Source organism: Prenolepis imparis, unplaced genomic scaffold, assembly GCF_030444845.1.
Source record: "Prenolepis imparis isolate NDT839.2.m4 unplaced genomic scaffold, iyPreImpa1.0 SCAF_8, whole genome shotgun sequence".
Taxonomy (NCBI): Eukaryota; Metazoa; Arthropoda; class Insecta; order Hymenoptera; family Formicidae; genus Prenolepis; species Prenolepis imparis.
In genome coordinates, this window is record NW_028141166.1 from 5256617 (window position 1) to 5274092 (window position 17476).

At 36.6% G+C, this 17476-nt stretch overlaps 1 protein-coding gene across 16 annotated transcripts in view; it reads right to left on the bottom strand.

Moving 5' to 3' along the window:
* Nucleotides 1-17476, bottom strand: part of Ca-beta (Calcium channel protein beta subunit) — an 89406-nt gene that overhangs the window by 19089 nt on the left and 52841 nt on the right. The window contains exons 1-2 of one of the 16 annotated variants that reach the window (XM_083044225.1): nucleotides 6639-6992; nucleotides 5246-5716 (exon numbers count right to left, since the gene is read on the bottom strand). The exons of 12 other annotated variants lie outside the window; for them this stretch is intronic. In XM_083044225.1, the coding sequence (XP_082900351.1) occupies nucleotides 5246-5305 (60 nt within the window). In that variant the 5' untranslated portion in view covers nucleotides 5306-5716; nucleotides 6639-6992. Of the gene's footprint in view, nucleotides 1-2659; nucleotides 3230-5245; nucleotides 6260-6638; nucleotides 6993-17476 lie in introns of those variants that run through there. 3 more of the 16 variants (XM_083044224.1, XM_083044227.1, XM_083044226.1) reach the window with 3 other exon arrangements.

A 17476-nucleotide genomic window follows, 5' to 3' on the forward strand; every position in this document is an offset into this window, starting at 1 on the left:
ATTCAGAACATTTTTGGAATTGGATAATATAGTAGTTCTAGAAAAAATATAAAAATATAAAAATATAAAAAATATAAAAATATAAAAATATAAAAGTTTTAATTCTAATTACTATCTCATAAATTGTAATTATTATTACAGAAGATTATACATGCAACATTCTGTGTCAAAGGGAGAAATCAAAGATAATTGATTCACGGTAACATCATTTTTATCAGAATAGAATTCTTTACAAGAATTGATAATACTACTTTACGTCCATTAAAATAATATCACGTTTGCCAATCGGTTTCCGATCGAACAATCATGAAATGCAACAAATCTTCCACTTCCGCTATGATTCGATTGATATAAAGTTGCGCTATTTGCACGCGATCTCTGTTTCGCTAATTTCGTTTGAAATATTCACCGCAATCAAAGTTGATTGGAAATTTTACTGGTTACAATTCAATAATTCTACTGGGTTATGTGACATGTGAACATCGGGCTAAATGTCGCAAATTTTATCGAGATTTTATATAACGATCCCATTAGAATGAATTATTCTTCGCTCTCTTGCAAAATCTGTTTTCTCTTATATTATAAAGACGCTGAAAGTGAAAATGTAGTGCAGAAATTTCCAATCAATTAGAATTCTTTAAAATATATTTATTAATTTTGTTTTTTTTATGTACTACAAAATTAAAATTTTAATTCTTCATAAAAATATTTAAAAATATTTGAATAAAATCTTTTTATTTATTAAAAATATAAGTAATTAAAGCAAAATCGCTTTTATTCATAGAAACTTATAATTTCACTTTACTTGTCATTTTATAGATATAGATTATGAATCGCTGAGTTTAAAAATAATCGTAAAAGAATAGAGATTGATTCCTCTCTTTCCACAAAATACGCGACGCTAATTTATAATTGATTGAAATCCACAATCAATGGTGCGCTATTTTATTTGACCTACAGCTTTGACCTACCTAACGACAAAACTTCTCAATTGATTATCTCCGTTATTGAAGAATTCTTGAGTTAGAGAAGATCGGAAGTCATTGTCGATGATGCTACTTATGTAAATCGAGTGTTTACATCCGTCAAATGCGATCTATATTTTTCCTAGACCAATTTATCGGAAAATCTCGATCAAAAGAAAAAAAGATTACACGTAATTGACGTTTGCTGTACACAATAAAGATTTTTTCACTATAATTTTCTATATTAAAATTTTACAAAAAGATTATCATAAGATAATCGTAAAGATAATCGTAAAGATAATCATATATTTCTTTAACAACACTTTAAAGCAAAAAGAATTTATAATGCAAATTTTTTTTTCTCTGAGACAAAAACTTTATTATATATAATTTAGTATTATAAAATTAAAATTCTATTTAAGTAAATTAATAATCGACAAATAAATAAAATGTAATATTTTTACGGTATTTAAAATTTTTTTTTATCCGACGTATTAAATGCAATAAAGTGAAGTGGAGAGCTAGGAGTTTAATTCCCGCTGGTAATTTTTCTATAATATTCCAAAGGGAGAGGCTCTCCTCTCATTTACCGAACCTGTTCCGCCTTTGAAAAAAAAAAAGGAAAAAATGTTGATACGCAGCAAGAATGAAAAAGTAGAAATTGAATTAGAGTAGTAAAGTGAAGTAGAGTGGAAAAGAATTACGTGTTGAGCACGTCGTCACGCAATTCCCCGATCACCTAATCTATCTAGATAATTAATTAATCCATTTTGCAGAAATAACTTGACAAATAACCTCGTTTGTCAATCGAAAATGCAGCAATTCGAAGAAACGCGAAATCGACTCTTGAATTATCAACTTTATTTCTGGATAATCGATACTGTTGACCCTTTTAGAAATCTGTTATTTCGAATCTCGTTGCCTAAGTAGCCGAAACTTCAATGTGTACTCAAAATTAAAATACATAGATAGGAAATTGGAATATAATTGACCAGAATTCGATAAAGTCGCAAGAAAAAAATGTCTAGAATAAAACATGAGAGTGAAAGTTTTCTGTAAACGTCGGAAAAATTTGTTCTTCGTATCTTAAAAAAATATCGCAGAGCTTACAAAATCATTTTCATCAACATGAGTAGGTTTAAAAGTATTAAACGTAAATACTTCTTTTCCGTAAGGTTAATCTTCAGCTAAAGAAATAGGGGTGAATAACAGTCATTGCGTTTCTAACCTTTCCACCTAATTCTTAGTATTCCTTTAAATCATTCAAACATCTTTCCCCTTCTGTGTTTTCGATAACACATCGCAAAATAGATTTTAGGTCAGAACTAATCACACCAGATATTAATAAGCTTCTTCCATCGCATTTTACAAAGATAATTCGCAAAAATAATTCCAAGAAGCGTCAACGAAGCGTGCTAGCCAATATTGCACACATTCCTAATTATAAAAGCGTAAATAGAATTCGTTCGGCAAATTAAAACTCTTCGTCGTAACCCATGCCAAAGCCGCTAAACCGATGGCACACCGTAGCACCGTGGCGCCCGGAAGGAGGTCAACGACATCATGCAACCTCGAGTACAGTTTCCACGTTCCAGCTCGTTAGTCGATCGACAAATAGCTCCGGCCGGTCTTATCAATTTTTCCTTACAAACGCCTGCGTTCGTCCTTTATTATTCTCGCCCCATACCGTATACCTTTTACCGAACTTGCTTCCTTCCTAAGAAAACTTATTCTTTCCCCAAGCACCAAATTATTCACGCTCTCATCTTGGAAACCCTTTCTTTTTCCCAACATGAGAGAGCATTTCTTACTTTAGGGATACCGAATTGCCTCGTATATTTTTTTCCCACGTGCGTCACATTTTCTCCGACACAATCACTAGAAATTCTCACAGAGTGTACTTGAAGGATTGATAGATATATAACGGTGAAGAAGAAAAGAATCTATTTTCAAGAAGAGAGAGTCTTTCTCGATCACGTTGCGATCATCCTGGGGGATGATCGTGACTTTCACGTATCCATGCGAGCTCTCTCTCTCTCTCTCTCTCTCTCTCTCACCAAACTGCAAACTTTCACCCCTGCGAGTCCGCACGGCAATGGTGAACGGTGCACGACCCGTAGGAGCGATTTGGCCGGCGATGTCTCTGCGCGCACTGACACGACATGATCCTGGCAAATCACTGGCTGGGTCACCGTTACTCTGGCAATAGTGCCGTTTTCCCGACTCGTCCGTACGCGGGCGCCACTGCGATGGTCGGTGGACGACACCCCCGTGACTATATCGATCCGAGAGGTGTTCCATACCCCGACATACTCCTCTCCGCCGCGTCCTCCTCCTCTGCAAACCACCCGGAGCATGCGACTTGCACGACAACGGCAGGCCACTGCTCCCTGACGGCAACGTGTCCTATCAACCACTCGGTGCACACGTATATACAACCGACCGATCATGTGGGGAGGGTGAAATTGACCGAGAGCTACGGGAGTACAATTGCAAGAGACAAGCGAAAGTTGTACAATATATCTGAGGAAGTGTACAATTTTGTATTTCCCCGGAATATGCAAATATGCAATTTTTAAACCTTTGCTGATGAATTAACTTTGTTTAAAATATCTCCTCTGGTAGAAATTGCCTTGTCGACACTTGTCAGCACCAAAGAATTGGAAAGATACCATGCCATTGGATTGACCATGCCAAATTTTTCAAAGTTGTGCCGTCAGACAAAACGTGATGATTCGAGGAAATAAAATCAAAATTTCTACCAAGGTCCTTTTGACTTAAATTAATTAAATTATTTTAGACACACAAGTAATTATAATATAGTAAAAATATATAATGCACCTTTATTTATGATATGGTTGTGTGAGTATCTCATATGTCATAAACATGGGGGTAAAATCGCCAATAAAAAAGATGCCATTCTTATTTCAAGGAATACTGATCCAAAATTAATTTATTAAATTTTTTTTACATTAATATTGCTTATCGTATTATTATTTGGCTGCCAAATATTATTTCGCCTGATCGCCAACAATAAATTTCGAATAAATATTATTGCTTTTATTAAGAACTTTACCATGAAAAACCGAATAATGATCTTTATAATTTTTTTTGTTTATATATATTGTTTTTATATTATTTTTTAATTTTTTACAATTATTTTTTAATTATTTTTTAATTTCATTAAGCGACAAATAATTCTATGCTTTAAACTGATTTGGCATTGAATAGAATTTAATAACGTTAATATTAAGTTAACAAGGAATTTAGTTATTTTCTGAAATTAGTTGTCATCTTGGAATCCAGGTCACTTATGTAGGTCACGCAGGGTGCGTGCGCGTATCGCCTTCCTCTCTTTCAATCTGTCACCTTTAGGTTCTGCAGTTTAAATTATAGTTTCTAAAGGAGAAGTTAAATATTATTTTAGTTTCTTCATCATCATCTTTTATTAACTTTATTATTTAAAGTTAGCTTTTTCAGATCTTTGTTTTATCTACAAATTTTCATGAATCCAGAAATTTTGAATTTTACAGATTTGTCGTATTAAAAAATTAAGAAAAGATAAATTCACATACAAAGTCGCTCGAGTATTTTGCAGATGGAAAGAAATGTGGAAGCTCCAAAGTACACTTATATAAGGATATATAAGGATGACAGCTTCGATCTCAAAATCGCATCTCATAAATAAATAATCGGTGAACTGTACGGGCACCTTCTTTCATCGCGGTCACGTGGGGCAAAAATAAAATTTAGGAGCATTGTGCTCGCGAAGAAGAATGCGCATGCTCGCGATATATAGTAGGTTGCGGATGATCGAATTGAAACTCGCTTTTATAAGCATATCTATTTTATAAACGAATCTATAAAACAATCTTACGAATAAATGACGTTTCGTCAATGGAAACATTAAAACGAGTATAAAATAAAATAAATTTTAGAAAATATCGATCCGTTTCACACACATTTGTTTTTTTTTGTTTTATATAAAATCTTTAAACAGATATAATTAATAATTAGCCCAGCGGTGTAATAAATATTCTCGATATTCTCGAGATACAAGAAGTCTGTCGCAGCCAAAGCTTTTGGCAATTATTGCGAGGACTTTTAGTGGTCGAAGGACACAGCTACACTATTTCGGTAGATATTTTCGTTGCGATAGATCTGTATGACTGGTTATATTTGCACGAATTGTCGCAAAGTTACATTCATGTTAATTTAATAACAAGCGACAATATTATGGACATGTTTTATCATTATTATGGAAATATATGTTCATTTACCCTTCTTCTCCCGAAAGACTTGTAGTGTTCCCGCCTCATTGGTCGCCTTAGGTGTGCCATGTCGAAAAAACGGAAGTTGGTGAACGGAAGAGCAAGGATGAATCAAAGCTGATGCTCGTTGACACCGAAGAAGAAACAATGGATCTATCTCTGGATCAGTTTTCGTCAGCTTCGCGAATCAACTTCCGTCAACCTCCGCCACGAGATACGTCGAGTTCTGGTTCGAAGCCGCATTTATCACGTTCTACCGTCTATGTTCTTTTAATTCCACAGCATTTTAATGCACAGCGAGTACACGTTTCACGCGGAAAAGATACATCAAAACAATCGAAATTCAAATACTCTCGATCGAAGATTCAAAGAAACATGCTATCACTTTTTGCAATGATTGAAGGCAATTATTGGTTTGTTAAAATTGTTTACTGGATCCGATAGAGGCTTTCTTTGTCACACATTAACGTGCATTCAAAACTGTAATAATATTTGCATTTGTTATATATAGATAATTTTTTGTTTCCCTCTTTTCCATATAATTTACATATGATATATGATTTGAATAGAGCCTGAGATCGTCAGACTTTTTTTATTTTACACCGAATGCTAATTATAACATTTAAATATATCCTGATATTTATGTTTTAATTTGATAAATTAATCAATCATATGTTGTCTCAAGACGTGATTATACACATTTCATGATTTTACTGCATGATATGAAGAAAATTTTGACAAAGTAGATAAAATCGATACTGCTGTGTCTCCTGAAATTTCGAGACTGCTGCTTCATACATCGTCCAATCTTTGGATCAATGCCGACAAGTTAGTGTAACAGTCCGTGACGTCTTTAAGAGTATATCAGACGCATAAATCTCTAGCCCTGACCTTGACTTATCAGTATAATTTTTAGCATCCAAGATAAAGTTAAACCGAATAATACAAATTTCACGATTGTCATTGAAAAATTTTTCGAATCAGATAGTTTGATCAATTTTTACGGTTGCAAACTTTTATTGTACAAAATACATAACGCGAGATAAAATTAAAAATTAAGATAAAATATTAATTACTTATTTCAAATTAGCCACTAGATTATATTATTATTATTATTATTATAATTATTATATTATTATTATATGTATATTTCATCATACATCAAATTTGAAAATTATTTTGCTAAACAAGGCGCTGTTAAAAATAAAAAGTTATGATTTTATAAGAAATTATTTCTCAGCTTCTAATAATTCTTAGAGTAGCCTGATCGTAAAGTTGCAATCCAGTAAACAATCTCAAGAAACGTTAACCCTAAGAAACGCGATGATTAATCGCTGCATTTCACATATTTATTGACCCGCTCGATTAATCTTCCTATCAATAAAATCGTAAAAAACTTCACTTCTTATTAACACCAAATCGATCACTTTGCCATCAAGTTGTGATGATACAAAAGTCACGTGCTTGTTTCCCGAGAAGACTCTAGAAGACTCTGAGATGATCGCGAGACAACGAACTCAAATTATCGCATCGATGGGGAATCGATCTCGCTATTCTCGAGAGAAGTTTCCCTTTCGAAATTACAGATCCGCTCTATCGATGAATGAGGATTTCTAGGATCAGGTGCGAGACGAGCTCGGTGTGGATGTGCTGGTGATACTGGTGACTCGAGGAGCTTTTGGAACGCATCGCGACCTCCTCCGCTATAAATAAAACGGCGGCCGCCACATCGAAAAGTCTGCCAGCGGGACGGGCAGCGCCGATTCACTGTAAATTTCTTCGCAAAATTCGAGAATCGGAAAATTTTCCGAGTGTCGGAAGTTAGTTAGTGTCTTCGGCGTCCTCGAATACATTGATGGGCAGGCCAAGTGATGCCGATCAGCTGTGACAGCTTCTCTTTGCTAACAATAAGAATTTTTTCTGCCATCCCTACAGAATATCGATCTATAGATAAAAGAACCTTCAATATTTTTACAAATTTTGTTTAATCATTTATTTCTTCATGCAGATACCTCCGAATGACCCTACTTCGACAACTATCTGAGCATCAGAGCGTCAATTTGTTTCAAGCTTTGCTGAAATTCTCAATAAATCTATTTTTAGAAGCTACAACTTATTTTTCTTTAAGTTTAATAATTATTTGTATTAAAAAATGTTCTAAAAGTCATATTTTCTTTTGAAATAAATTGTTTCAAATGCTTCATCGCTAGCTGATTCAGCTGATTCATTATTAGTGAATTTAGATAGATCTATAATTTATGAGTTTTAATAAAATTTTGTTAATGTACATTTTTTCTATATATATATTAAATAATATCCATTAATGATTAAACTCTTATAACTTTTTTCTTTTTCGATCTTTCAAAATTGTGCTTGATGTATATTATTTTGAAATATCCTAAAGTATTATCTTAGATGAATAAATGAAGAGAAAGAACTTTTAAGGTAACTACGTAAGTATTAACAGTTAATAGTGTATGAAATGTAACTCAACAATGATTCTTATACTAGGAAAGATGTGGAATCTCCTATTTTATCGACGAACAGCAACACAATTTTCTCTCTCAGCGTTTTATACAGAACTTGCTTGAGGACCATAGATGTCCATACTATGGTTTTACAGCAGTTTAAATCAATAAATTATATTTACGTCAATAATATAATAATACCTATAATAAAAACGTGAAGTTTTAATAATATTTTTAAATGAAAATCCAATTAACTAAATAATATAACCGAGTGATTAATTAAATTGTAAAGTAATACTAAACTTTTAAACTGAAGAACAAGAACAATCTTCATTCAATTATTCCCAAGATATAAAATCTTTGCGAGAGAGTAGCAGAAGAGAGACAAGTTTTGCATTTTTTAAAAGCAGTCAGGAAAGATTGTGTCATTGTTTATGCATGCAATTCTACAAAGTCGGCATCAAGCATAGTAATATAGTACACCTGGAAAGCAGCTTCATCAATATCGTAAAATTCAATACAATTAAAACCTGTTCCTTCATCGCGCGCTTGTTAAAAACTTTCTCGTAAATAATAAGACATTTCCTCCTCGTTTAAACCGCAAACGAATCGTCTAAAGTTTTTATTTCTATATCTTTTTTTTCTTAGGAGAGACTTTGGATCCGTTTGAAAGAGACGCTGCTTCTGCAACATGTCGTTTGAATAATGAACGCTGTCGTTATGCAGGACGTCTTCCTCTCTCTCTTCGGGAAGAATCATCAATGTCGCGCTAAATATACGTGCATAGAGAACCAAAAGTCTTTGCTCAACAGCCGAATGAACGGTCGCGCGTTCATTCTAAGCGCGCCGCTACGTTTCCCGCTTTAATTATTCAGCGCCTCGGCATTTCCGCTGGTATTTTCGTAGTCGTACACCATGCGCGCACATTAAACGAGACGCCGGGTATTATAGCACGATAAGATTTACTGGTAATACTCGGCGTCGTACTACATGAGCACGCCTGAATGTTCACGGCTATAGAGAAGATACCAAGCAAGTGCAGTCAGAAGAATGAACTCGCATTCCTTTTCTCACCGTCAAACTTATATTTCAACGTCCCTCCTATTTGCAATAAATTGCTTCGAAAGATTTTTAAAGATAAAACTATATACTTTTGATATAAAATATAATTAATACGCGATAATAAGGCTTCCGGCTCAAATTTGCCTTTCGAATTTATTAATTTTTTGTTCATCATTGATCTTATATCTGGCAAGATTTACGACAAGTCCGAGAGAAAGAAGCCTAGGGACTAATGAGCTTGTTCATTCTCGCTGCACCTGCTTCGCTTTTGCATCATCGTTGTCGTTGGCTTCCGGAAATGTAGACCGCTTTGACAAGTCGCTCGTCGGGAAGAAGACTGATTTAGAATCCCGTTTAGCCCTACGACGGGTTTTTCGCGCGTGCTCGTAAGCTGTGTATTTCTTCGAGTTTTTCCAGAACGACACATCTCGTGCGCTCTTTTCGTGACGCCTGCAGCTGCAGTAGCAGCTCGCGTTACGCGCGAGAAAAAGGTCGAGCCGCAAATTGTTCTCTATTACGGCAAATTAGAGGACGATCACTATCGAGAACCTGGAATTATTCCTTTTACTGACGGCTGCGTGCTTCTGGCGACCGACAATGTGCGAATGGCTCTTTAAGTTTTCTAGATCGAGAAAAATATACCCAAGTATAAGCGATATCTATCTGTGTCCTACATTTGAATTTTTTTATTACTTGAAATTATAGTTATAACGTGTACGTAAGAAGTAATGTTTGAGAACGGGGTACATTTTATATTTGTGTATCTATCTCCTTAATCTCCATCCGACGCAGCTTTAATAATAATCTGATGATCGTCTTTGATAAGATTAAATTATGAAGTGGAGAAGTCGAAGAACGCGACAACTTGTCCGCAATTTTGGTTTTACATTTAATAATTAATAAGAAAAGAACTGTGATATTCATAGCTTCATTTCTTTTGTATAAAGGAGAAACGAAGCAGGTCAGGAGAGTAAACTCATCCTGATGGTGAACGCGAGTACGTAAAGTGCCAAGTTCGCCGGAGGGCGGCGAATAGACAGCAGATGGTGGACACCTGAGTACTCTCTACTACACCGAAAGTTTCGGCAGAGATCCGATAAGATCGAGGGAATCTTCTTGGTATATTGCGGACCCAGGAAGAGAGAGAGAGAGAGAGAGCCACGCTATTATTATTTTACTTGTGGTCCGGTCAATGATGACGATGGCCTTGAACCGACAATGAAGACGATGGCACAGATAGTCATGAAGGCGAATTAGATCCAATCGAACGATTAAGGACGAGCGACGACTGCTCGAGGACTCGGTTGTACCTCGGAGAGATACCGTAACTCGAGTTGGCGGTACTCGAGAAAATTGTAATCCGAGAGATGCGATCAGAACTCGATTATCGTTTCGAGCACGATGATGAAATTAAAGAGGAGCGAGCTTGTCTGCGAGAGGATCTGTCAGAGATGCATTGTGATGTAAATAAAACGGTACGAGAATGCATTGAATTCCATTGACTCGACTTCCTTCGGGAAAAATATTCTATTCATATTTTATATTCTATTCTATTTTATGTTATATAAAGTTAGGGAAAAAGAGTATATGTGGAAAGAGTTGTGAAAAATATATATCTGTTTGAAAAAGTTTGAGAAACGAAGCTTGACAGGTATAAATATGAGCTCGCGAAATAATCGCAGAGATGCTGATGCATCGAAATAAAAAAATGCTATTACAATTATCGATTCTTCTCAAGTTAACTCTTTTATCAAATAAATTTATTAACTTAGATCTGAAGATAAAATTCAAATTTTCTCTCCCTCTTTTTTTTACGAGCAGCTTAAATTCTTCGTAATTTAAAGAAAATCTTGTAGGATGAATAATATATCGTTTTTCTTTTCTAATATCCGTAACGTATTATCACGAATGAGGAAACGATAGAAGTCATTTATTCATGATCACAGATCTCACGCCGTACAGGCTCGCCGCTATTTGGATAATTTCTCTTCCTCTAAGGCCCAATTTGTAGGTCACCGTTACGCTATATCGATGTAGTATATGAAGCTGTGGTCTCGGCGTGGCATTGCCGTGGATAATGAAACTCCGTGGAATCGAGAAAAGGTGGAAGCGGACCCAATAATTACGTTGGTCGTTGCTTTAGGCGCATGGTATGGCTGGGTCTGTTTAAGAAGCGGATGTGCGCAGGCTCTTGTAAAGAAACACGCGTATTGTGCATTAGCTTCTTTCTCTCCTCACAATTCACCATTTACTTTAATGGCACAATTTCGACGAAATACATAAGTGCTCCAATTTCTAAAAATCGCCAAATTTTCCGATCTTTGCTCTCATTTTGTACAGCGCAAATTTCTAACATCGTCATATATGACTATCCTTGGGAAAAGGCGTGGAAATAAATGATTCCTCGGGTGCTAAAAATTTTCTTCAGCCCTTGAGGAAGAAAATGCGTGAGAAATAATTCAATAATTACGCGATATTGTATTTAAAGAAGTTGTACAGCTAAAGAGAGTCGAGGAAATCAAGACGCGGTTCAGGTCAGGCGTTTTATGCCGCATTTATGCGCTCAGCCGGCACACCCGCTACACACTATACGCATGAAAGGTACATACGTGTGTATACGCATAGGATACCGTCTAGCTTTCTCTTTTTATAGCCCTCTAAGCACCCGACCCCGCCTCCGTGCTCGAGCTTCACACAAAAGCGAAGTCGTGAACCGTTGCTGCACGTATTGCGTACGTGCGTGGGTGTATAAAGCTGACGCACACATATAAATGCTTGGGTACAACCTCTGCTAGGATATTCGAAGATATAGACTCCTAAGAGGTTCGGCTGAACGTACCACGTCGATTAGATCTAAAAATATCGTCGGCCAAGAAGCAAATTGTTTCTTAAGCAAAACCTATCCGATTACTTTATTTAATGCGGACAAGAATAATAAAATTCTGACTGTCACTTTTATGCCGACTACTATCGGTATAAATCCAAGTTATTTTTGTTTGAAAAGTATTAATTGAGACTGCCAGTCATTAAAAAATTTATAATTGCGACCTGATGATACTTCAAAAGTTGATTTCGTTCATCTCGTGGGAGAAGAGAGTCCTTTTACATCTTTATTAATTCATATTTAGACTCTAATCACTCCCGGAGTACCTTTCCTCATGGAATACAAACTCGCACCTAAGTTACATTCCGAATGGCACCGGCTGATAAGCAGCAACTACCTCTCAAACTGGTCCTGGACGGCATAATGAGGCAACGTTCTCCAGCCTAGCTTAAACGCTTACTTAATCAAACTTCATTATTTACGAACGTAGTCGCTTCATTTGAAACTTGAGGAATAAAGAGACAGTGTTTCGATATTACTGAAGATACGAAAACGTATCGATATCGCTCAGGGTTGAAGATGATCGCATATGGAAAATTGCATAAAGGAGCGAGATGATTGGTAATTGCAACGTTTACCTCGTTTCCTTTCAATTTCTTGGTCCATAAAGTGTGGCGCGTCTATAATAATGTTATTACCGACACACCGAGCAAGCCTAAAAGCCACGTATACGCGAGTACTCGGATACCCGGGATCCGTTCGATATCCGTTACTGTATAAGCGACGCGTGAGTACTCGGACACGCGCGCAGTACAAATTACTTGGGTTACCGCCCCGGGTGTTTACAGTCATTGACACGAAAGTGCTACACACGTGCCGGAGCCTGATGGGTGTATACACGTCGATTGGGTACGCATATGCATGTACATAGAACATTTGCGCAAGCGAAAACTTTGGCTGTATGTAATGTCATTTTTTCCTTCCATCTCTCCTAGACGTTTCACCTCGTGATACCTTTTATCACTCGTCAGAAACTCCCCTGGTTAGAAAGTTCGACGAAACGTCATCTGTTGGTCCAGATTGCATCATTCTTGATCTTTTAATTTGTAATTAAAATTATAAGTAATAAAATTGTTGAATAAAAAAAACATTGATCGAGCATATTTAAATAATTACCGCGACATTTTGTGAATGTCAGATGAAAAAAATTCATTTACGAGCAGCAACGTGAATATTAGCGCTATGATAATATTGCGTATGTGCGCAATATTGCGTAATTTACACCAATTTAAATTTTATCGAAATGTATGCAAATCAAGTTCAAGAAAAACTTTTAATGTACAATAAAAGATATTTAATGAAAAATACGTTTCTCTCTCTCTTCACGACACATACACATGCACATGACGTAATGGAATTAAAATATTCTCTTGATTATTAATCGCGAAATTAAACGACTGTTCGAAATCTATTTGGCCTGTTAGGCTCTTTCCTTGAGTACAGATTTATTTTTATGAATCTTGATTGCTCGTCCACGCGTCGACTATGCGACAACATTATTATTTTCTTTCGTTTATTTCGCCGATCGACCGTAAATCCATTCGTATATAAATGGTGCCTCTAGCGCGCGCAAATACGCGAATCAACCTTTAATAATAATTTAATCGAAACGTCGCGTTCGCCTCTCTCGCGCACATACGAACCTTGTTTATCTGTCCGCCGTCATTATGCGCAACCTAATTACCGGCCAATGATTTCATGGAACGCCATTCGAAATCCAATTGACGAGATGTCCGCGCGATTGCCGATTCACCGACGAATTAAACGGTCGCGTTTGCCGATCTCTCGCCTGCCGATTTACATATTTAATGCCAAGGACTTGTTGTGAATTATGTCTGAAACGTGGGCAACGCCTACGGGTATGTTTTACATATTTTCTTGTAATATTCAATCCGCCAAGTGTACAACTAAACGGACCTAACAGTATCTCTTCAAAAAGTGGACATATCTCTGCTAAATTTCGCGCTTCATGTCTGATGACATCTAGTAATTCGATATAATAATTTAAAATAATTAAAGCTTACTTTTCAAGGTATAATACTGAGATATGATGTTAATGTAAAAAAGAATAAATTTTCGCTAAATTGCAAATACGATGTAGTGATAAAGTTAGCATGATCGAGTGGAGGATCAATGGCTTGAGAATCCTCGAGTGTATCATCATCACAAAAACACGCGATGGCACTAGTCAATGACGCCGGCAAAATCATTCTATCGTTAGGAATGACTGGACGTTTTATCGATTCTATTTACAAGTTGACGAGCGCCAATCGATCTGTCCAACAATGAGGCTCGACTCTATCGTTTGTCAACAGAGCTGTCTTGATAGCTTCATTGGAGCTACAGCACGTGAAATTTGTTCGATTTATTTTTCACAGTCGTTTACTGTAGTTTATTGTTTCGAGTGCATTGTAAAATTTCAAAGAATAGAATTTTCTTCTTACAATTAAATAATTTTTGAAAGCTTTTTCTAAAAAAAAATCGTGGAGAAATTTATCAGTAATACATTGCGCGACAATGATAGGGTACTTTGCACCTACTTACATCAGGTATGGAATACGTCGAGTATACGAGTCAACTTTCACGAGACGAACTACGAATATAGAGGTGAGCGAGCCACTATATAAGGAGAATAAAAAAAATCGTTAACTTCCTGCGCTTTCCTCTGGCAAAAGTCGCTCTACTTCTAAATAATACAATTAATTTTCACCATGATTAAATGCATATATAATATATGTCATATGTATATTTTGGAAAAATATTTTAATATCACTAGATGCATATAAAAATCACAAATAATTGTCATTGTTGAAGCCAAACAAAATTTGTGTTATGCTATAAATATCTTGCACATAAAAGAATTCATATTACAAATTTTTCAGTTTTTTAAATTATATAATTTTTAAATAGCTAAGAAAGAGAATATACTATTTTATTTTCATATAAAACTAATTATGGAAAAAATATGGCATTCCATTTTTCCGAAGAAAGAAAATATCTAATATTTACAATAAAAAATTAATGTGCTTCTTTTGATTTTGATGCATTTTATAAATTGTAATGAGTCGAAATTACATTACGCGTTACTCGTTACTCGTGTTGAACAAGCTTACTGAATTATTTGGAAATATAAAGATGTATCAAGCTTACGAAGGTAACATTGGCGCGACGATGGACCGCCCACGCGCGATATAATATCAAGGTGGATAATAAATCTGTTGAGTCGTCGCGCACAGATGATGATGCAAAGCATGTATAATGTAACTGCATCGGATGGACTAGGTACGTCGCAATCGCTGCAGTTTAATGATCGCTTTGGAGAAAGCTTTAAGCGAGAGCCTCGGCATCTCAGTAGCGCTGCATCTCATCGAAATTATCGTGAATTACCTGTTACATGCGTCGAGATTTTGTAAAACGAGCGTTGCCCTCTCTTACAGATTTGCACATGACAGAGTGCGAAGAGAAACTGCAAATTATTCGCTCGTTTGCGAGGAATCAAGGCGGCAAAATGTGACGAATAAATGATTGCGTCGATTTATAGGAAAGCTTCTTTTTATAAAGAAATATTGCAATTTCCAACGAGGCAGACGATCTTCAAATAATCTAATATCGATGGAGATGTCGATCAGTAATCTAGTACATTTTAATAATTTTTCTTAATGAGGAATACCCTTCTTTCATCTCGCGATTTTTATATTATTATTTTGTACGCGTGTGTATATCTATGTTCATGAGATTACGTGCTAAAACATATATATATTGTACGCGCCGTTTCTCGCGCAAATGTTTCCGCAAGATACTTTTACATCAGGTTCTAGTCGGTGTGAGTCGGAGAGCGAGAAACGTAGCGGATAACGAAGAAAATGTACGTCGCTTAAAGAGTCCAGTCATCTCCCAAGAGCTGACCTTGATCTTGAGAGAGTGAGTGGTGAGGTGCACCGTGAGGGTCAGAAGTATAAAGGCGATAGTTAAGGCGCGTTTCGTCATCTTGTGATTTTCTGATTGTAAATTAAATGCGCGTCAATATAGATGTTGCGTGTATATTTTATTACACTGGTCCATTTATATTCCGATGATATTTTTTTTTGCTTTAAATTAAAGAATTTAATTTAATTCCGAAATATATCTATTGACATATATTATAATTTTAAAAAATCTGATTTTTTTTAAAGAAATTAATCAATTAATTCGCTAATTTGCACATGAGAAGTTTTTATTTCTTCTTTTATCGCAAGTGAATCTAAATTTTCAAGGCTCACTAGCTTTGTACAGCCGCCAGCTATACCTGATTCGCATGCTCATAATTTTAATGTCTCTCGCGCGTACGTAAATTTCGTCCCAGCTTCATCTGGTATTGAATTTATATGCTTCTTTATTAATCATTTTTTCGTATAATTCGCCGAAAAAAAAAAAACCAGTCGAATGACTACATCGTAAAATAATACCGATTTCAATTTCTCATTTTATAATATTTATCTGCAAACATATGCGTAATTTATACATGCTAACGTAATAATATGTAATATCATTAATATTATTATTAACAATAAATTATTCCTCATTAAGAACGCAATACAACATTCGCTATAAATAAATTGATTTAATGAGGATTTTTTTAATGCAAGGTTAACTCTCTGTTTCGCGTTAATATATTATTTTCGCATTTTCTTCTTCGAAAATATAATGCATCGGAGTCGCGAGCGCGACCTAATCCAGACGTAGTCGTAGAGAGAGAGAAAGAGACAGGGGAGATGTGTCCGTGGGCCCCTTTTTGGCGGTGTTGCGGGGGCCCGAATGTCGGGCCTGCAGTGTCGGTGCACAACACCGACCTTAGCGCAGACATAGCGCGTTTTCGCTCTCCTCTCTCGCGGTACGCCGCGGTATAATGGCAACGTGTTTTCGTCTAATGTACTTTTTGTGATGTCCTTGATGGAGGAGTCTGCGAATGCAGAACTACAGGGCAGACCCGGTGGGGCCCGGAGTGCCGCGGGGCACAGAAGGTAAAACTTCGGGAGGGCACGGTGTGGTGAAGAAAGAAGAGGGGGGGAGCAGGAGAAAGGGGAGAGGGGCGCGACAAGAGGGTCCGGCAGCATCTCAACCCACCTCAACTTCGGGCCTAGTCAAGGTCAGTACGGCAGGCCCACCCGTCCCCCCCCCCTCGGTCCCCCTCTCACCGTCACCTCGTCCGGTTTCTTTTCTTCTTGTTTGCGCGTATATTCGATTCTTTCCGTCTCTCTCTTCTTCTCTCACCAGTGCGATCTCCCTTTTTTTCTCTCCCCCTTCTTCCCTGCTTCCTCTAGACGGTGTTCGTACCGCATTATCGCGTCATACCGTGCTAGGACCCACGCCCTCTCCTCTCTCTCTCTCTCTCTCTTCTTCTTTCTGTGTGCCGCCGTATAAATGTTTCTTTCCTTCTTTTTGCACGGACCGTCTTCTTACCATCCTGCGAAATCCCAATTAGTGGAGATACCCGTGTGATAGGACGCCGGGGCGGGTTATCGTAGGACACGTGATAATTCGCACGACGAAGATTGAATCGCGCGAAAAGTGTGACTGACCCCCCCGACGTAATGATCGCGAAAGTTTTCTTTTTTTTGAGCGATCGCGTGAAAATCCGCATAAATCGTCACGCGGTATTATATCGCCATTCGACATCGAGCTCGAATTGTCGCGTGCACGAGATTATCGTTACCCATATATATACGTACACGACATGTGTGCATGCTTTGCGGGCAAAAATTGCATTTCTTTCTTTTTTTTAAATTTATGTAATTAACCTGCGATATAAAAAAATACTGCCATCTAAATGACTTTAGTCGACTCTCT